The sequence below is a fragment of the Lutra lutra genome, chromosome 5 (genome assembly GCF_902655055.1).
Source record: "Lutra lutra chromosome 5, mLutLut1.2, whole genome shotgun sequence".
NCBI classification, from domain to species: Eukaryota; Metazoa; Chordata; class Mammalia; order Carnivora; family Mustelidae; genus Lutra; species Lutra lutra.
In genome coordinates this window covers 86,574,913-86,597,447 of record NC_062282.1, presented here as the reverse complement: position 1 = coordinate 86,597,447, position 22,535 = coordinate 86,574,913, and the positions used below count along the sequence as shown (strand labels likewise).

At 37.9% G+C, this 22,535-nt stretch overlaps 1 protein-coding gene across 2 annotated transcripts in view; it reads left to right on the top strand.

The window, feature by feature from the left end:
- Nucleotides 1-22,535, top strand: part of PLPP1 (phospholipid phosphatase 1) — a 101,029-nt gene that overhangs the window by 21,089 nt on the left and 57,405 nt on the right. The window contains exon 2 of one of the 2 annotated variants that reach the window (XM_047729479.1): nt 13,964-14,118. The exons of the other annotated variant lie outside the window; for it this stretch is intronic. Coding sequence (XP_047585435.1) covers nt 13,964-14,118 — 155 coding nt within the window. The remainder of the gene's footprint in view (nt 1-13,963; nt 14,119-22,535) is intronic. 2 annotated transcript variants of the gene reach the window in all.

Below are 22,535 nucleotides of genomic sequence, written 5' to 3'. Positions count from 1 at the left end.
AGAGAGGCAGGCAGAGAGAGAGGAGGAAGCAGGCTCCCTGCTGAGCAGAAAGCCCGATGTGGGGCTTGATCCCAGGACTCTGAGATCATGACCTGAGCCAAAGGCAGCGGCTTAACCCACTGAGCCACCCAGGCGCCCCCCCACTTCATTTTTTAAAAAAGATTTATATTAGAGAGGGATTATGAGCAAGAGGGGCAGAGGAAGAGGGAGAGAATCTCAAGAAGATTCCATGATGAGCATGGAGCCTGATGCAGGATTTGACCTTAAGATACAGGATCACAACCTGAGCCAAAACCTCAAGTCAGACGCTTAACAGATCGTGCCACCCAGGTGCCCCTGTTTTCCACTTCATTTACAACGATTTAGAGTTAAATAAGTACATGTTTGAAACCTGGATGTACCACATATTATCACAGCTGATAGCCAGTAATACACATCTGAGTTTTCCTTTCTCCAGCCCACAACCACCCTGCTGTGGACCTCTCTAAGATACTCAACTGAAAGGTTGAAGCAGAACCCAGCTTTTCTAGCACCAGCTGGTATCTGTTCTGAGTGGCCAGTGCTGGTGCAGCACTAGTTGTTAAATATTTTTAATTTCACCCTTATTATATCTATGACTTTAATTAAGTTACTTATCCTTTCTGAGTCATCCTCTCATCTTTAAAATGGGGATAATAATACCTGTTTTACAAGGTGACTTTGTGCATTCATCAAATACTTGTTGAGGGCCTGCCCTCTTTTAAGCACTGACTTAGGTGCTTGGGATAGATCAGCGAACAAGACAAAAAAATCCTTTCCTAATGGAGCTTCTATTCTAGTATTATGAGGATGAAGTGAAAATTAATGTTAAATATTCAGTATGGTGCCAAACACACAGAGTACGCACACTGTTTTAGTTCTCTTGATTCTTTGCCACGCTTTTCCATCAGGGCCAAAGGGCCAGGGGGAGCATGGGAACAGGGAAAAAAGGTGAAGCCGGTACTAGTAACTGGACGTGACTTCCCCAAAGAGGACTTGTGTCCTGACTACATTGCGTAGCAATACAAATGAAATAGGAAGCTTATAAATTTTTTTGTAAAAAATCCTAGCTAACCCTGTTCTTGATGGTCTTGGTTGTCTACGTATGCTTTCATTTCCTCCATCTACTTTGGTTGTAGCTCCGTCCATTCATTTACATTGTTAAGGCCTTTTTGGCTTAACTGACTGAGCTGCCCAGGTGCCCTTGTCACCTCTACCCGCTCAGTCTTCACTCCTTAAATCTCGTCAGTCTTTCTATTCTCAGTTCAGGTGCTGTAGTCCTTCTATCAGTGACCTCTTGTCTATTCTTTTTCTGCTCAGCTTCCTTGTAAGTGGCATTTGTTAAGAACAAATGAACTCAGTGGGCTCATGGCCTCATTGGCCTGGGTTCAGATCCCAACTCTACAACTATGTGGCCTTGGGCAGGTTTCTTCATCTTCAAAATGTTGTAATACTATCTACCTTTACAAGTTATTGAGGGATTACAAAGCTGCAACACCTAGAATTCTGTCAGGATATAGGGTGAGAGTTAAGTAAAAAGTAGCTCCTGTTACTGGTAATTTTTTTAAAATACCCCTTCATTTTCCCTGACATTATCTTTTCCTTCATGTTCTCATCCTATTTTCCTGAAAGATCCATTCCTTATTAGTTGGCTTTGTTGACTTTGTGTTTTCTTTCCAAGATTATGGCCGTTGTCACTTTCTCTGAGTGATCTAAATAAAATCTCATGGCCTGGGGCGCCTGGGTGGCTCAGTGGGTTAAGCCGCTGCCTTCGGCTCAGGTCATGATCTTGGGGTCCTGGGATCGAGTCCCGCATCGGGCTCTCTGCTCAGTAGGGAGCCTGCTTCTCTCTTTCTCTCTGCCTGCCTCTCTGTCTACTGTGATCTCTCTCTGTCAAATAAATTAAAAAAAAAAAAAAATCTCATGGCCTGTCCTCTTTATAATTGATCATTTCTGGTATTTATCTTTAGTCTACATTCTCTCTTGAGTGTCAGATGTGTGTCTAGCTGTGTACTAGACGTGAAACATTTGTGTCAAATGAAGAGGCATATTAATTAGGAGTGCACTGAATCTATAAAGGGAACCATCTCTCTTACCTACAAACTTACTAGTTTAATTTGTTAAATTGGAAAATTTTTGAGTGATTCTTTTTACTTTTGGATACCTAATGATCCTTTATAAAGGACGAGAAGAAAACTCTATTCAGAAATAACACGTAATTCTTGTCAACAGGAAGATTTCTCCTGTGATTCTGTAGAGAATATATAACACCTGTTTCCAAAGGAAGCAAGAAAAATACTATACACCCCTGCAAATGTATTTTGTTCAAACTGAATTTGACACCAAATAAAGAACATTCCTTAAGTTTGGAATGAATGCAATTTTCTAAAAACTGCTTAGGTAGCACAAAATAGTAAAGAGCCAAAAAATTTTTGTTTACTTTTAACCTAGGATTGCTAAAAGGGGAAAATGAAAGGGTTCATAGAAGCAAATTTCACAAATGTAACTGTAGACTTACTTGTTAGACTCAAGTATATTATATGTAGAAAAACGCACAAACATGGTTAAATTGACATATGCTGGACTTTTTTTTTTCAAAGGGAGAATATTTCTTACATAAAGGTTTTATGCATTACCCCTTTTGGTAAAACATGAGCTCCTAGAAGCAGTTCCCTCATTGTTTATTTTTGTTTTAAGTTTTGCTGAGGTTTCACATTTCTCTTCTGTAGTTTACAGCAAAGTGTACTTAGACATCAGGATGTCTCAGTCAGCCCACACATAGTAGATTAAGATGTAGCCTAGCTCATCCAAAGCAATTCCACTTTCACCTGCAATCTGACGGAAGGAAGTCAGTTATTTGTCTATATGTGCAGATCAGCTTAGACTCATAGAATCATGGACTTGACTGAAAGGGACCTAAGAGATAATGTCATTCTTCTTTGTCATTCATAGGTAAGGAAACTGAGACCCTAGTAGTTAGACTCCTTTCCTAAAAAAAGAGGTGGTATGATGTGGTGAAAAGATAAGGAACTTTTTGTTAAAATGCTGGCTTCCCTCCTTACCACCTGTGTAATATTGATTATTTGCCCTACTCTATCCCACAAGCTGTGTACTCTTGGGTGAGTTACTTAGTGTTTCTGAGTTTCTGGTAAGATTTAGCCCAGAGATATAGGTAGTACATTTTAATAATTTGCTCTATTTGTGTTTTTCTTTCATTTTCTTAAGCCTTTAACAAGAGTGATCATTTCATTAACCTGTAGAAACTCATTTAGTTTTATTGATCTGATTTTTGCTTCTTTTTCTATTTCATTAATATTTGATCCATATTCTTTTCACTTTCTTGAGATTTAAAAATAAGTTATTATGCTGAATGCTTATTTCCTCTTTTCTGATGTATAAACTTAAAGGTCTTTATTTTTATGTGTAGTATTTTAGCTCTATACTCTAAGCTTTGATTTATTATACTTTCATTGTTCATTTCAAACTATTTTATGATTTTCATTTTGATTCTTCTTGACCTACAATTTAGTGACTTTTAAGTTTTCAAATCTACAGATTTTAGAGGATTGTCTTTTTTTTCCCTTTCATGGAATTGTTGGAGACAAAACATAGACAAATACTTGGCAAATAGCAGGTACTGAACGAATGTTTTCTCTTTTCCTTCGAGAAATGAAATTCTGCTTTTTTTTTTTAACATTTTAAAAATTTATTTGACAGAGACACAGTGAGAGAGGGAACAGAAGCAGGGTAGTGGGAGAGAAGCAGGCTTCCCACTGAGCAGGGAGCCCTATGTGGGGCTGGATCCCAGGACCCTGGGATTATGACCTGAGCGGAAGGCAGACGCCCAACAACTGAACCTCCCAGGCACCCTGAAATCCTGCTTTTGAAACTAGGACAGAAAACATAAAATTGTAATTAGCATAACTAATATTAAAAATGACTTTAGTTCTATAATATAACCAGATAAGGAGGCAATATATAGAGAACAAAGAAAGATGATGGAAAAGGATACAAATGGGAGGAGCGGAGGTGGGAAGGAGAATTAGGGGAAGATGTAGGAATGTCAAGTGAATTAATTCTTTTTATTTTTTTTATTTATTTGACAGAGATTAGAAGTAGGCAGAGAGACAGGCAGAGAGAGAGGAGGAAGCAGGCTCCCTGCTGAGCAGAGAGCCCAGTGCTGGGGCTCAATCCCAGGACCCTGGGATCATGACCTGAGCCGAAGGCAGAGGCTTTAACCCACTGAGCCACCCAGGCGCCCGTAGATAAAGAGTTTTGATTTATCTACTTAATATGTGATAGATAAGCATAGCTCTCAAAAATTATGAGAGCAGACATCCCCAAAGTAATTATTTCACTGTAAGTGTACTTCTTTCTGATCCTGTCAGTCAGGTTAAAAAGTGAAGGGATGATTTCTGTTGCTTTGTTTTTTGTTTTAAACAAGAGAGTAAAATAGGCTTTTGCTTTGTCCTGGATTCAAACAATATATTTCCCATAGATAGGACTTTTTTAGGTAGGTTGCATGTATAGCATTTCAGGAAACACAATGAAAAACTTCTTCATTGTGATAAAGTATTTTTTTAAATTTCAAAATTAATTATTTTGGCCTTTTGTTTTATTGTAAAATACTCAAACATGGAAGTATATACAGTAGGAAATCAGTTTGCTTCCTGATTTGTATGAATACCATCTCTGGACATAACTGCTTAAAAGTTGGTGATATATTCTAGGCTTTCTGATGACAATTTAGATACAAACACATAATTTGTTTTATGTAAGTGAAATTATACTGAATATAGTGTTTGTATAGATTATTTTGATTACTTAACAATATATTGGACATATTTCTATGTATATGATCCATATTCATTAGGTTTTAAAAATTTTTCCAGATTTTGGGGCGCCTGGGTGGCTCAGTGGGTTAAGCCGCTGCCTTCGGCTCAGGTCATGATCCCAGGTCCTGGGTTCGAGCCCCACATCGGGCTTTCTGCTCAGCAGGGAGCCTGCTTCCTCCTCTCTCTCTGCCTGCCTCTCTGCCTACTTGTGATTTCTCTCTGTCAAATAAATAAATAAAATCTTAAAAAAAAATTTTTTTTCCAGATTTTAATGGTAGTAAGTCTGAAGTATAAGTACAGTTTTTAAAAAAAGATTTATTTATTTATTTGAGAGCAAGCGAGTAGGAGGCAAAGGAAGAGGGAGAGAGACTCTTAAGCAGACTGCGCTGAGTGCAGAGCCTGATGCGGGGTTCGATCCCACAATCCTGAGATCAGGACCTGAACTAAAATCAAGAGTCAGACACATACCACCTCGGCTCCCCAATATGTTTTTTTTTTTTTTTAAAGACTTTATTATTTGACAGAGAGAGATACAGTGAGCGAGAGAGGAAACACAAGCAGGGGGAGTGGGAGAGGAAGAAGCAGGCTTCCCGCTGAGCAGGGAGCCTGATGTGGGGCTTGATCTCAGGACCCTGGGATCATGACCTGAGCCGAAGGCAGACACTTAACAAGTGAGCCACCCAGGTGACCCCCAATATGTTTTTATATGAAGATAACATACACTTGTATGTGCCTTAGCATGATGGTGACCTATAATAGTTGCTCAATACATGTTAGTTTTTATTCTTCTTCTTGGACATATATGAGAAGGGCTGTGGAAGATGATTAATCGTTTTTTGAGTAGTGAAACCTATAAGGATTCACAGTCAAAATCCACAACCATAATATTAATCTTTTCACTATAAAGGAAACCTTTCTTCTAAGGATGTTTGTATTTTGTGATTTGGGTTTATAAATTGCTGCAAGACCAGCAGGATGGCTATTTAAGAGTGTTGTGAGTTAGGTTGCTGATTATTTTAGGTATTTCTGGTAAGAGCAAATATTTTTTATTGGTGAATAAGACACCACATTATGGTTTATCCTTTTTACTGAGAGTGTACAGTATAGTATGTAGAGTTGTACAGTATGTGATAACATTTTATGTGGGAATCTTGAACAAAGTTCTTTGCTAACTCTGAAGATGTTTAGAGGCAGGTGCTGAGACTGGAAATCCAATACTACTGTTACGGGCAGGTAGGTAAATGTGTGCTTTGTGATTAAGTTTCAGATCTAATTGTTTCTAGTGGTTCTAGAGAAGAGGCTAGGAAAAGATGGATCTAGAGCTGATTGTTAATTATTTGTAAAGTCCTGTCTTGAAGTATTAATGCTTTATACTTTCTGTCCTCTCTTTTTCACATCTGACCCTTGTGCTTTTTGGCAGGGAAGTTGTGGGCCTCTGTTTTGGGGGAATCAGTAAAGAGGATTGGTTTGGGGCCCCAACTTCTTTACTCCCCAAGGAAAGAGTAAGGGGTGCTGCCAGGAGCAGGGCTTCCACAGTAGCCAAATCTGAAGCTTTCTGTGTACAGGCATTGCCCTCAGGATTCCAGGCATTTATAGAACTATAAATTTCTTGTAGCATTCAACGTGGGTATATCAGCCTGTTTATCTTTATTTGTCAACACTTTGCCTGCCTAGTGGAAAACATGCTTGAGAAATAGTTGTTAGAACATAGAATTGGAAGTGCTTCCCTAGCATGTTCTTTTTTTTTTTTTTTTTTTTAAAGATTTTATTTATTTATTTGACAGAGAGATCACAAGCAGGCAGAGAGGCAGGCAGAGAGAGAGGAGGAAGCAGGCTCCCTGCTGAGCAGAGAGCCCGATGCAGGGCTTGATCCCAGGACTCTGAGATCATGACCTGAGCCGAAGGCAGCGGCTTAACCCACTGAGCCACCCAGGCGCCCCCCCTAGCATGTTCTTGAACTTCAGATTGATAATCCGTTTTCCGTTTCTGTTTTTGGGTCTTTTCTTGATTTATTTGTTTAAATGTTTCTTTCCAAAAGACTCAAGTTACTTAAAACATTTGAAAACCTGAGTTTATGGTTACACAAATGTTTTATGTGCCTCAGAGGCTTTTGCTCACTTGTTTATTCATTTGTTCATTTATTTATTCAACAAATATTCCTTAGAGTGCTTATTGTAAGCAGGATTGTGGGAGGAATGCTAACAGTCATCTACTCAAAGGAAAAGTGGAAAATATATTCTGGAGAGCTACCGAAGACTGAATGTATGTAAGAGAAAGACACCTATCCATGTATATGTTTCAAGAGACATGGCATAAAGTTCTTTCCTAAATATATTTAGAATCTGTTTCTTCTATTCCAGCTGTTGCTTCTCTATTTCAGGCCCTCAGCATCTCTCATACACATACAAGAAATACACTGTATTTCTTGGCTCTGGACTTTCCCTCTATTCTAAATTTACACTGCTTTTTCCTTTATATGGCTCTTCTCAAGAGTTTTCCCCCCTGCTAAAGTACAGATTGGATTGTGTGTCTCCTTTACCCACAGAATAAAATTTAAAGTTCCTAATCTATAGTTTTAGTACAGATTCTGTAAATAGTTCATTGATGAGGCTTTCCACAGTTATCCACTTTTATTTATTATCTATTCCATGGTGAGACCCTAACTGGTTTTACCTTGTTCTGATATGTAGCTCTGGATATATTCCATTTCCTTCTGTGGACCGGTTCTCATCATTGCCTACTCTGCCCTCAGTGCCAGGAGGCTGACCTTGCCCTTTGAGTTCTAGATGTGTTTGGACAATGGGAAACATTGGTAGGAGGAAAGTAGGGTTGCTGTGTTAATTTTTTGGCTTCTCCTGTCACTTCATGTGTTGTTTGCTTTCCCAGAGGTCACAGTTCTCATGAAGCTGTCCTCTTTGTACTTTTAAGGCTTAGGGGTAGCAGCTTCAGGAGGTTGCACTGTCCCTTGACTCTGACTGTCTTCCATACCTTGTAAATAGTCCTTTATTAAGAGGTTCTTAAATTACTCCATTTAAGGGTGCTATTTCCTGCTGGGGTCCTGATTGCTGCATTGTCTCAATACTCTAAACTTCACTTTTGCTTGTAATTATAGCTGTTACTTTCCTGTAGCACTATCTACCTCTTTTATTAAACATTTTTTGGTGAACCCTTATTCATTTGTCTCCCCTTCCAGTCTTTTTTCCTGGCACTGTGATTGCAATATAATAGGAATTGAAATGTCTGAATGAATAAGAAGGGAGATTTTCAAGAGAATGGACATTTGAATTTCCCTGGATGGCATAATACTTACTTAGATGTCTGAAATAGGATCTTTTGAGAAAACATGGGGAGGTAGTATGTACTGAAGTCCATTTAATCACTTTAATGTCTAGATTTTTATTTTGTTCTTCTCATGAAGTAAATTTACCACTTTTTAAAAATTGTTGCTTCAACTTATTTTTCTTTAGGTTCCAGATGTGCTTTTTCAGTCATACCGTATTTTAATGGGTGCACTGTGCTTTTACTTGGCATCAGTTATGAATTTGTTTTGAAACCGTTCAATATTATACCGGCTGGGATGATTACTGATCTCTCCATTCCTTTGGGGTGATGCTGCCAACAGGGGACAAGATCCATTCTGTTCCAGTTTGTGTTGCTGTGTATGCATGTACAGCAATACAGAAAGTAGCTCCACTGGCTAATACAGCATTACCATATTTGTCATGGAAATCAGATGTCTGTTTCTGGTGGCTCTGTGTTGCTGTTGCTTGCTGCATGCTTTGTTTTTGTTTTAAGATTTTATTTATTTGTCAGAGAGAGAGAGAGAGACATGCGCGCGAGCCAGAGCACATGTGGACAAACAGGAGCGGCCGGCAGAGGGAGAAGCAGACTTCCCGCTGGGCAGAGAGCACATTGTGAGCCTCCAAGGGCCCTGGGATGGTGACCTGAGCCAAAGGCAGATGCTTAACTGACTGAGCCATCCAGGCGTCCCTTACTGCATGCTTTGATCTTGGAGACGACTAAGAGCATTTCTGGCCATGAGAAACATCCCGAAGCTGAAGACAGGGTGGTGCAACTGCAGCAACTGGTTTGCTACAGCTTTGTGCCAAGTCCCCTTGCAAAGAGACCTAAAAAACCTGGTGCTTCTACATACTAAAAATTGACATTAGTTTCTCTTTAAAATGTGTTTGAGAGTAATTCCATTTATCCTTTTGGAATTTTGGAATATTTTGTAATACCATGTCTTTAAGGATGTATGTACTATAATATGGGAGAGATTTCAATTATCACTTTATTGAAGGAGAATATAGGAAGCATATCTATCTGTCGAGGTATTCATTTATTTATCTTCCTCTGTATATCTTAGAAGGCATGCACTAAGAGCAGACACACTATAGTTAACAAGTATGTTTAGAAGACTGAAAGATGTTTAGCAAGAACTTTTAAAAAGCGACTTCTTTTTTTTTTTTTTTTTTTAAGATTTTATTTATTTATTTGACAGAGAGAGATCACAAGCAGGCAGAGAGGCAGGTAGAGAGAGAGGAGGAAACAGGCTCCCTGCTGAGCAGAGAGCCCGATGCAGGGCTTGATCCCAGGACTCAGATCATGACCTGAGCCAAAGGCAGCGGCTTAACCCACTTAGCCACCCAGGCGCCCCTAAAAAGCGACTTCTCATATGGAAATATTTCAATTAAGAAAAAAAACTCCTAGAATTATGATTTGGGCCAAAATATTTCTATATCCTTTATATAATGATATACCTATTCCATGAAATGGTTTATTTCGAGAAGCATCTTCCTATAATACTTAGACACAGTAATCTCCATTACTATCCCCCATAATTACTGTTGAAAATAATTTTATAGCAGAGAATATTCCATTGCCTTTTTTTCCTTTTTTAAATTATTAACATATAATGTATTATTTGTTTCAGGGGTACAGGTCTGTGATTCACTAGTCTTAGACAATACATAGTGCTTACCACAACACCTTCCCTAATGTCCATCACCCAGCTTCCCCATTCCATTGCTTTTTAAAATAGAGGTGTTTGGGGGTGCCTGGGTGGCTCAGTGGGTTAAGCCTCTGTCTTCGGCTCAGGTCATGATCTCAGGGTCCTGGGATCGAGCCCTACATTGGGCTCTCTGCTCAGCGGGGAGCCTGCTTCCTCCTCTCCCTCTCTCTGCCTCTCTGCCTACTTGTGACCTCTCTCTCTGTCGAATAAATAAATAAAAATTAAAAAAAAATAAAATAGAGGTGTTTGTTTATTCTTGAGGGGGAGGTTAGATTTGCCTGTGTGTGTGTGTGTGTGTGTGTGTGTGTGTGTATCCGTCCTAGTCTTTTTGGGCTGCTGTGACATTATGGTGTAGACTGGGTGGCTTAAACATTAGAAGTTTATTTTTTCACAGTTCTGGAGGCTAGAATTCTGATATCGGGATGCCAGCATGCTTGGGTTCAAGTGAGGACCCTCTTCCTGGCCTATAGATGGCTGCATTTTCCTGTGTCCTGTCATGCCCTTTCCTTGGTGCATGTACATGGAGGGAGAGAGGGATCTCTTTATTTTCCTCCTCTTATGAGACCAGTCCTATTGGATTAAGTTAATAGATTTATGACCTCATTTAACCCTAATTACCTACTAAAAGACCTGCCTCCAAATATGAAAAAATTGGAGTTTAGAGCTCCAAAATAAGAATTCTGGGGGCCACAGAATTCAGTTCATAGGAATGTACGTGTGTGTGTGTGTGTGTGTGTGTGTGTGTAATATATGAGTAATAAAGGAAATAATTGTAATATATTTAACTAGAAGAAAGTATTCATGCTTAGACAATGACAACCCAGAATTGAAGTTCAGTACTGAAGTTTCTTCATAAAGATATTGCTCTGTTAGTGGAGGTGGCATAATATTATAATAAAAGGGTGGTTATCCAAAGATCCCTTTTTCCTCAGACCTCAGAGACTACTCAGTTCTCACTCTCCTTGATGTCTTAGTATTCGCATCCTACCTTTGCCCAGATACTTACTTGTTACTCTAAGCTACTTCTCTTGGCTTTTGTATCACAACATTGCCCTACTTCTCTATTGTTCATTCTTTTGCAAGAATGGCCATTGTGTGCTGCTGAACAAAATGGACACAACCTCTGCCCTCTAGAGCATGTAGTCATCCTCTTTTCCTTTTTTTCCTACAGTCTGTCCATGATTTCATTATGGATATTTAGTCATTAGCTGATTGTTTTATCTCTGTTAGTTTTGATTTTAGGCTGTTTCTGATCCGTTGCATTCCCCTGACTTAAGTTACCACCTCTAATGCCAGTATCTTGGGTATCTCTTTTTATTTCTGATTGTTTGCCATTATAGCCATTTAATGTATTTTTATTCAGAGCCCACTGTGTGTGTGTGCCTGGTGTAAAGAATATGAGAATGATAGTCTTTGCCTTCAAGTTGGTGATAGAATGTCATAGGCAATATGAAATATAGTGTGATAGATGTGTGTATAATTTGCCACTGGACCAATACACAGGGCATGCCTGCCTTGGACTGAAGGGGAAATGAGAGGGCAGGTATCCCCAGTAGAAGGCTGAACATAAATAAAGCCACCTAGGGTTTTGAAAACATAACATGGAAAGGCAACAGCAAATGATTCAGTGTGATTGGAATCTTAAAGGCTGCATGGAGAAGAGTCAGAGATGAGGCTGAGCATTTAAGAAGTTACCAGATAACCCCAAAGGCAATATTCTCAATACTAAACTAATTTTCTTCCAACATAAACCATGTCCCACTCACAGCTTCACATTTCTGTCAGTGGGCCCACCATTCTCTTTCTTGCCAAACCCTGAAGTGTCCTCTTCAGGTCTGCCTCCGCACTTGTAGTTAGGCATGAAGTTAAATCATTTCTATATTCAGAATACTCCTTTGTGCATTCTCTTCTGTTTTCACTATAAACACACTAATCAGCTAATTACTGGATTATTTCAAGGCTATATGAAATGGTCTCCTTTCTACTGTGTTTTTTGTTTTTTTTTTTAAATTTCTAGCATCCCCTATTTTACCCTGTTGCTGATCCTGACTGAGCTAAGAGGGCAGTGATATTTTATTTCCTACAGGAAAAGTACTTTTTTAGGCGAGTACTGTAAATGTGTAATTCTTTTTACTAAATGCAAAAATTTCAAGCTCTCTTCTTTCCATTAAAAACCACAGAATTGGGTGCCTGGGTGGCTCAGTCGTTAAGCATCTGCCTTCAGTTCAGGTCATGATCCCAGGGTCCTGGGATTGAGCCCCACATCGGGCTCCCTGCTCAGCGGGAAACCTGCTTCTCCCTCTCCCACCTTCCTTGCTTGTGTTCCCTCTTTGGCTGTCTCTCTATGTCAAATAAATAAAATCTTAAAACAAAGAAAAAACAAAAACCACAGAATTGAAGAATTAAGAGTTATCCATAGCAAAGAACATTTTGTTCCATTAACTTTGAGTTTTCATTATGAACATAATATGTATTTTATACTGAACAGGCTTTTTCAAATCATCAGTCTCCCACCTCCCAACTTCTTGTCACAGTTCTCATGTTTTAATTTATCCAGATCACTTGCCTCCCTGGGAGGCCACATATACAATGACAGTGGAAACAGCCTGTACTGGAATCCTGGTTTTACTCCTTATTCGTTTCAGCAAGGGTCCACATTTGTCTAAGCCTCATAATAACTTTATGTGAAAAATGGGAGAAGTGGTATTACCTGCAGGGTTATAAGTAAGAATGGAGTTAATCTGTGTAGCCCAGTGCCTGGCATGTGTGAGCACGCAGTACAAGTTGGCTCTAAAATGTTATATACCTTGAAAACCCCTTGCTCTTTCCCTCTGTGCTCTTGTAAGTGCGACCTCATGCTGACCTTGCTTTTTTGTACCACTAAATGCTCTCCCTGAGCCCCTCCCTATTGCCTGTGGTTTACCTGCTATGACAGGTTCAACTCAGTTGCCTTTTTAAAAATAGTCTTTTCTAATTACTCTAGTTCACGTTGACCTCTGAGTTCCTATAGGACCTTTTATATCATTTTAGAAATTAGACACACTTAATGTCTTTTTTATGGTATTTCTTTGTAAATTTACATAGTGTAAAATTCACTTATTTTGATGTACATTCTGTGAGTTTTGACAAATGCTAAGAGTTATGGGTAACCGTCACAGTTGAGATACAGAACAATTTCATCACCCCCCGCCCCATAGCTATCTTGGTATTACATTTTAAGCAATTTCCTCCAGTATACATTCTGTTTCTACACATAAGGTTTAGGCTCTTGAACCTAGTGTCAGTTTTATACTAGTTTGTCTCCCTTTGTGTGGCCTAACCTAGTGCTGAACATATAGCAAGTAGAGGTGAGAGTGTTTGCATTGTATAAAACAAAGCATAAAAACATAGTAAATTTCAACATACTACAAGGCTTCTCATTTAAGTTATTTAACTTCTCTTTGGTCTTTCACTTTACTTGGGTGAAAAATTTGAAATGGATTGTATAATTGGCTCAAGTGATTTCAAGTCTTTCAGGGCTAATCATTTTAAATATATCTTTGGGAAAAAAAGGCTAGTTTCTTTCTGTTTTTATTATCAAATACACTTATGGTTTCTATTTTTTCCTAACCCTATTAATTTGCTTTTTAATGTGAAACAAATGTTTCTATCCCCCCCTGAGTATTTTTGGCTGTTATATTATTGATAACTAAATATATTTATAGTTTTCCCTTTTTTTCTTAAACATATTAAAAATATCAATCAATTTGATTAAAAATAAACTAGTTACAAAATGTAAAATAGAAAGCCTCCTGTTTTTTCAGCTTTATTGTTCTATGGGCCAATTTTGCTCCCTTCTCTGGGTATTTCTTTTATTGATTGTCTTTAAAATCAGAGGTCAACGCAAGCAAGAGAATTTATACTTGATAAGTGTGGGGCTGATATGGACAAGCTAATGCTGCATGGTTTCCTTTATCTCTACTCTTGGGTATTTTGAAGTATTGATCCTTTTCAGAAAGGACCAAATATGGTTAAAATTTGCATCCCATTCAGTAGAGTTTACTTCATAATGAAGTGAATTGAATTTAACCATGTGTATCTTTTTTCCCTTCCCCAACAGCTTCCATGCCTATGGCTGTTCTAAATTTGGGCCAAATAAGTCCATTTCAGAGAGGCTTTTTCTGTAAAGACAACAGCATCCAGTATCCGTACCATGACAGTACCATCACAACCACTGTCCTCTCCGTAGTGGGGCTTGGTTTACCCATTTCCTCTGTAAGTAAATAAATAAGTAGGTAGTGATGCGTTTATTGTGCTGGAGGATGGATGAAGTGATGGAGTTGGGGTGGAAGTAAATCTGTTAGTACTGTCTTCACCAGTGTTGATGTGGTGAATGACTGGGGAATATACCTACTGTTTTCATCTAGGGACAGTGTTACTTCAGTTAAAGGGGAATGTTACCCAAAATAACTTGAAGTCCTCATGAAGAACTATAGAATGATTAATTTACAATGGAAGTGTTCATTTAAGTCATTTGGACCAATACTTTTCTGTATGTAAATGAAGAAAGTTAGGCCCAGACACTTGGTCAAGCTATTTTATGGCAGAGCTGAAACTAAGATTATGCTTATTTTATCATATTTAAATGAATATTGAAACCATAAAAAAGGAGATAGATTTATTCATTAAAATTGAGAAGACAACTCAGCAGAAAGAATATAAATACGTATGCAAAATAAAATCCTCAGAATACATCAAAACTTACTATTTTCTAAGTTGTGTTGATCTTTAGATAATTCATCGGTTTACATAATATTTGTTTTCATTTTTTTAAATAACTGGAAACTTTCCTTCTAGGTTAAGTTTCACAAATTAGGTTTAAGATTGGTCCTTGAGATTTTGTGATTACTTTCTTTATCCTTGCCTGTGATTACTGAATCCTGCCCTATCCTGTTTCTCTTTATGTGAGTTGGAAATAGAAGAGAAGGAGCAAAGATTTACCTCCTTGACTGTCTTGGGATTGCATCCAGTGATGATGCTATATTTCTCCTTTGACCAGTTATCTTTTGGCAGTTGGCTTTGCTAAATAGTTGACTTAAAAATTTTTGTTGTAGCAGACACAGCAGCCTTATTTCCATAATAGGACAGGCTAGTTTTTCTTTTTTTATTTTGCCCTGATATGGCTAAGAATAATAACCTAACTAGTTCTTTAGTTTTCCATTTCATATCTGAGTTCTTTTTTTCTTTTTGGCTAGCAGGTTGTTTTGTTTTGTTTGTTTCTGGATGGTGTTTAGCACTATATTATGAAGGTAAAGGGGGCTGGGTTTTGTGATATATCAAGATAGAATAACATTTCCATATATTTTCTACATATTCTAATTTGATCATAACTACTTTTATAACATTAAAAAGGAGAAAAATCTGGGATTTAGTTTATGGAGGTAATTACTTTTTCCCTAAAAAGTAAATTCTACCATAACTGGTAACTTTTGCTTTAGCCTTCAGACTGATGAAACAGCATACAGCAAAGCATATAGTACTGACACTTAGATGAAAATAGACTGTACTGTCTTACTGTAACTCTGCTTGTATGAAGTGCAGGGTGTTTTTTGTAGCCGTTATTTTGAGCAGCTATTACCAGGTGAGGTTTTTAAAAACCAACCCTTCTCTTTGAGGAGTCCAATTCTTTGAAGATCAGGAAGTTACTTCTAGTTATTTGACTTGGTACATTTCATCTTTTTCTAAAAAAAAAAAGTTTAGTTATAAAAATAATAGATACTCATTTCTGGGCCACCTGGGTGGCTCAGTGGGTTAAGCCTCTGCCTTCAGCTCAGGTCATGATCTCAGGGTCCTGGGATTGAGCCCCACATCTGGCTCTCTGCTCAGTGGGGAGCCTGCTTCCCCCTCTCTCTCTCTGCCTGCCTTTCTGCCTACTTGTGATCTCTCTCTGTCAAATAAATAAATAAAAATCTTAAAAAAAAAAACAGATATGCATTTCTGAATTTAAGAAAATCTGTTAGAAAAAGAAATCACCTGTAGTTGTACTGCCTGAAGACAGTTCATATTTTGATGTTGCTTCCTTTAGTTGGACAGTCTTATAGATCATTATGAGCACTTTGAAAATTCAATTTTATTCCTTTATTTAGTTTTTACTAAGTTTTTTAAAATTTAGTTTTTACTAATTTTTATAACAAATGTTTTTGCATTATTAATAAATATGAAGACGCATTTAACAGCCATAAAGCTAAATTTTTAAAAAAATGACAGGAAGTAGTAGTATTTGGCCAGTTTCTGGGCCTTAAATGTGCTGATAGCTTGTGGAGTATTATAAGGGTATTCTTGCAAATTCCTAGGGTAAATTTGGTTTTTGTTTTAATAATTTACATAACATTAGATGTAGAAGACAATTTTACCTTTCTGTAAGGTGATTTACATTTGATGTAACTTAATACACACAGATACTTTATAACTTGAATAGTAAGATTTTGGATGATAAAACATTTTTTAATTAGAGGAAGAGCGAAAGGAGGGAGCAGAGGGAGCAGGAGAGGGAGAGAGAATCTCAAGCAGACTCCACGCCCTGCTGGAAGTCCAAACTGGGGTTCTATCCCAAACCCCAAGATCATGGACCTGAGCTGATACCAAGTTGGATGCCCACCAACTGAGCTACCCAGGTGCCCCAGATGATAAAACATTTTTAAGGCCAAAACTTTTTTTTTTTTTTAAACAATCTAGCATCTTTTTTAAAAAGTGCATTCATCAGCTAACCAAAAAGACACAAAATTCAGAAAACTATATATATAGTTTTTAAATATATGTAAATACATATGTAATAATATATAAATATAAAACATATATAATTTATAAAGATATATAATATATAAATATAATTATATATAAAGACTGTGTTTTGAGGATTAAGGTTCTTTATGGGTTTTAAGGATCCACTTTTTGACATCAGTTTTCTTTCTTTCCCTTTTGACTTCATGTATCTTCTCCCTCCTTATCTTTTATATTTACTTTTATTAATTTTTCAATTTCTAGAAAAAGGTAAAATCTTGAATTTGTATGCAAACTCTGAGAGTAATGATAGTAAAAGTAAAGTAAGTATTAAATCCCAAATTCCTGTGTTGCAATGAATAAGTACACTTTTTCTAAAGTTTAAAGTGTATACAGTTTGGGAATAGAAAACTGTTACCTGTTTTTAATGGAATATTTTACACTAATTTGAGTAGTGACCGTGAGTAGTTGCCTTTTTTTAGGTTTTGTTAATGACTGTGAGTATTTGCTTTTTTTAGGTCTTGAATGCTCTGTTACTACCTTGCAGTACAAATGTTTAGCCTAAAATAATTGACTGTTAACCTAATGAAGACTATTTTCTTTGGCCAACTTATAAAGCTCCTAAAAGGACATTGTATTATTTATAGTGACCTAAACTGCATCATGACAAACCATGGATGAATTTGGATACATGTGAAAAAGGCTTAAACTGTTTATATTGTATATACACACTCTTAGACGTTAGAGAGAAACAGATGAATGCTCCAAAGTTAAATGGACAAAGAGCACAAGCAAAAAGTTGTCTGTGGAAGAAAAAAATTGCCAAAAAATATTTTTAAAAAAGAGTCAGTTTCTTAAAAAGTTCATTTTAAAGCAACACTGAGAAAATGGTTTGGCCTCTTATGTTGGCAAAAGGAAAAGGTCTCCTTACATTATCAAGTATAGAAAACAAGTGTAGGGTACTTGGGTGACTCAGTCAGTTATGTGTCTGCCTTCAGCTCAGGTCATGATCACAAGGTCCTGGGATGGAGTCCCACATCAGGCTCCCCTCTCGGTGGGGAGTCTGCGTCTCCCTCTGCCCCCAATCCACACTCAGGCTCCCTCACTCTCTTTCTCTCTCTCTCTCTCTTACAAAAATAAATAAAATGTAAAAATCTTAAAAAAATAGAAAACAAGCATATTCATATACAAAGCTAGCAGGAGTATAAATGTGTGTTAAGAAGAGTGTATCATTAGACCTAGAAATTATACTTTAAATAGTTTACCTAAGGAAATAGTACCAATTTCATGCAGAGAATTAGTTAGAATATTATAGCATCATTTTTTATAGTAGAAAATTGGAAATAAATTAGTTCAGGCTTAGGGACTGTTTGTGTCCCATACCCCAGTGATGAAATATTGAGATATCCATATATTTCATAATTTTTGATACTTATTGACCTGGTAAGATCTCTTTTAATATATTAAGTGGGAAGGGGAAGGAAAAGAGAAATAATGGTGTTCTCTGATCACTACTATGGTATTACCTTCATTTTATTTCTTCACTTCCATTTTATTTCTTCCTGTGTACACATACTGTTTTGTACAAGGAAGGCTATTTTTAAATTTTAAAACCCAGTAGAAATTACCCCATTTTCATTTTGATAAACATGAAGTTTAACTGTGTAAACTCTATACCCATTTTCATATAGTTGTTCCAAAAGCTGAACTGTTCTGTGTGTGAGTTTAATTTTGTTTGTCTCCAAGAAAGTTCCAAAAGAAAAGATATAAATAATGATATTTTGAAGATGCACAATAAATCAAAAACTCCACTTCTTGTTCTTGCTGGGTTGGCTTTGGTCTTAAGTGGACCTGCTGATAAACCTTTATCTGTCTCCTCAAAGAGAGAAATTTTGTCTTGTATGTAACAGTATACTAGAATCCAGTTCTGATGCTAACCACCCAGAACTGGCATCAGACTCCACCATTGGTTTAAGGTCATGGTTTCCAAAAAGACTGCCCTCACTTTAGTTGTCAGCTGTAAGGGTCCCCAGGTCACCCATACTTCTGACTAACTGGCTACAAACCCAGGGGATTTCCGTGACCCCCCCTACCCCTACAAGACTGCCCTCATTTCAGATGGCAGCCATAAGGTTGGGGGTTCCCAGGCCACTTGTACTTCTGATAAGCCTACTATGAATTTGGAGGTTTCCATGACTCTCTCAGGTTTAATAATTCACTAGAATGACTCAGAACTCAGGAAAGTGCTTTTTTTTTCTTTTTAAAGATTTTATTTATTATTTGACAGAGAGATCACAAGCAGGCAGAGAGGCAGGCAGAGAGAGAGGGGGAAGCAGGCTCCCCACTGAGCAGAGAGTCCGATGCGGGGCTTGATCCCAGGACCCTGAGACCATGACCTGATCCGAAGGCAGAGGCTTTAACCCACTGAGCCACCCAGACTCCCTTGTGCATTATTTTCAATTACAGTGTTGTTTTGTTTTGGTTCTTTTTTCGGTTTTGTTTTTTTAAGTAGGCTCTATGTCCAGCATGGAGCCCAATGTGGGCTTGAACTCATGACCCTGAGGTTGAGACCTGAGCTGAGATCGAGAGTCAGACACTCCACTGACTGAGCCACCCAGGCTCCCCTATTAGAGTTTTTTTTATAAAGGATCCAAATCAGTAGTGAAGATACACTTAAAGTGAAATGTGGAAGTTGGGAGGAGCCTGAATGCAGAACTTATGTACTTATGTGCCCTCTCCTAGTGGAGTCAAGGCTTGTCACCATCCCAGCACTCTGGTGTATTCACAAAGCTTCAAGTGTCAGGTGTTTTTATTGGGGTTTCACTTATTTCATGTTTGAGTAAGTATGATTGAACCATTGGCCATCTGATTGAACCTCAATTTCCAGTCCCCTTCCCCTCCCTGGGGCTCCAAGCCCCATCCCTCTGATCACATGGCTGATCTTTATAGCACTCCTACCCATCCTGAGTCATCTTGTCAGCATAAACTCAGGTGTGATTTAACAGATTCATGAACAACAAAGGTATACCTGTTACTCAGGAAATACTAAGAATTTAGTCTCTTTGGCTCATAGGAGCCAAAACAAAGGCCAGTCAAATTCTTTGTTAAAAATATTTTTAAAAATTTTTAAAATTAAAAAAATTTTTAAATAAAAAGATAAAAATCTTTTTGTCTTTAACGCTATAGACTTGGTGCCTTGAACACAATTCAGCGCTCAGATGTTAGTTGATAGGAGTAATTTTAAGAAAAGGTTTTAGTTTTTCCCCTTCTTTCAATCTACCAACCAAAGTTTACTGAGGAATTAGAGGTTCTCTCCCTTATAAGGTTTCTTTTATTAAAGAAAACATGATGCTGACACTTGTTAAAATGGTGAGGAAGACTTTATTCAAGATTATTGTAATAGGAGAAAGAGATGGAACTCAGCTCTGAATGCAGCAGGGATAAGTGGAGATTTATAGCCAAGGAGCAGGGTGTGGAGGTCAGGAGATATAAAATCACTAAGAGAAGGCAACAATAGTAGCAGGATTCTTGCAAAACTGACCTAATAGGATTCTTCTTCAGGGTATACCAGGACTTAGACATTAAAAGTTGGGATTAAGGAACTTGACCAAGTATCAAGTGTGATCAGATATTAACAGTTGGGGGATTTTTTTTTTTTTTTTTTGACAGATCACAAGCAGGCAGAGAGGCAGGCAGAGAGGAGGAAGCAGGCTCCCCGAGAGAGCAGAGAGCCCGATGCGGGGCTCGATCCCAGGACTCCGAGATCATGACCTGAGCCGAAGGCAGCGGCTTAACCCACTGAGCCACCCAGGCGCCCCGGGGATTTTTTTTTTTTAAGATTTTATTTACTTATTTGACAGAGACAAGTAGGCAGAAAGTCAGGCAGAGAGAGGGGGAGTAAGCAGGCTCCTGTTGAGCAGAGAGCCCAACGCGGGGCTCGTTCCCAGGACCCTGAGATCATAAGCTGAGCTGAAGGCAGAGCTTAACCCACTGAGCCAACCAGGCGCCCCAACAATTGGGGGATTCTTGCTAAGGCTGGGTTGTGGTGGCCCAGCAAGGACAGAAAAGACACAGAAGGCCAAGGTCAAGGCCTTCTTAAGAACAGAGTTTAGGGGCGCCTGGGTGGCTCAGTGGGTTAAAGCCTCTGCCTTCAGCTCAGGTCATGATCTCAGGGTCCTGGGATCGAGCCCCGCATCTGGCTCTCTGCTCAGTGGGGAGCCTGCTTCCCTTCCTCTCTCTCTGCCTGCCTCTCTGCCTACTTGTGATCTCTATTTGTCAAATAAATAAATAAAATCTTTAAAAAAAAAAAGGGACAGAGTTTAGAGGAAGCTTATTAAAATTTGGTTTAAAAATTGGTTAAGGAGAGAGTCTTTGTCACAATCTACTGTTGCTAATGACAAACTTCATCTTAAGTATCTATTGTATTTTAAGTTATTAGCTCATGATAGAACATTTATATAAACTTATCCTAATATACAAAAAATCTTCGAGTTTATTTTAGTATTGTGGTATTTGAATACCTGTTATGTTTCACTTGTTTAAGTGTTTGTCTATTAGAATTCCCTTACTCTGGGATGTGGAGTATTCCAGTTTTTGATTTTAGTAAAGTCATTCTAGGTTATTATTACAAAAAACAGAAATGTTCAATAGCCTCCTAAGCCACAATTTAAAATAATGTACTTTGGATTATCCTTTCATTGGTTGCGTGGCTAAATGTAACCAAAAAATGCTTGGCTTTTGTATAGCATTCAGCACAAGTATTTTTATAGGATGGTTATTCCTAAGATTTTTGCTGCAACTGTTATTAGTGGAATATGTTAAGTAGATAGTATTCAGAATTTTAAGGGATAAAACACAACTTAGAAGAAATTTTTTTCTGTTTTTGGTATTGTGATTACTTTCAATTTAATTTTTTTTTTCTTTTAGTTCTTTTACTCCCTTTATTTTAAGGGCTGAGGAAAAAGATAGTATGGAATAACTTTTTTGGGTTGAATTGTTATAGAAAACTACATGTGCCAAGTTTGAGATTTGATAATGTTTGAGAAGATAAGGGAGATCATTTACTGTGTATATATGGATTTTCTGAAGTTTTTTATTTTTGGCACATGGTTTGAAAAATCCTGTTTCTTTAGGGTGAACTAAAGAAGACAAATGAGGCCCATTTTTTTTTTCTTTTTTTTTTTGAGTAGCTACTTAGGTGATAATAAGAAATTGCTAATCATGAACACAGAATGGATGGGTTAGTATATTTTTATAAGCTGTAAGGTAATACGTAAGTAAAATATGTTTATGGTCCGTGTCCATAAATGCCCTCCACTGTAGGAAGCCATTGGCGTTTGTTGGCTTTTAAGGCATGGCAAGTCTCTCTTGACACCTCTCTTCTACTAGTCCAGGAAACTGGTATCAAAACAGTGTGTTGCTCCACTTGCCCTGTTAACATTGGTGCTGTGGCTTCCTTTTTCCAGATTCACCCCAAGCGACTCAAGACAACAAGGTTTACTAGGGTAGGCATGATCTCATCTCTTTTGCTCCATTGTGTTCATAGCACCAAACACAGTGCTTGGTATGTCATAATGGTTTAAAAATATAGTTAGAAGGACACCTATGGGTGGCTCAATTGGTTAAGTGTCTGTTGATTTCAGCTTAGGTCGTGATCTCAGGGTCCTGGGATGGAGTCCTGTGGCAGGCTCCCCGCTCAGCAGGAGGTCTGCTTGTCTCCCTTACTCTCTGCCCTTACCCCCACTCCCCTACCCCTTCACCCCTGCTCACTTGGATGCTCTTTCTCTAAAATAAATAAATATATCTTTAAAAATATAGGTAGAAAAAAATTAATGAAAAACTACTACATGTGAAATGGGAAAGATTGTTGCTTATGTTTAATAATAATCATCACCATGAAAATAAACCGTAAC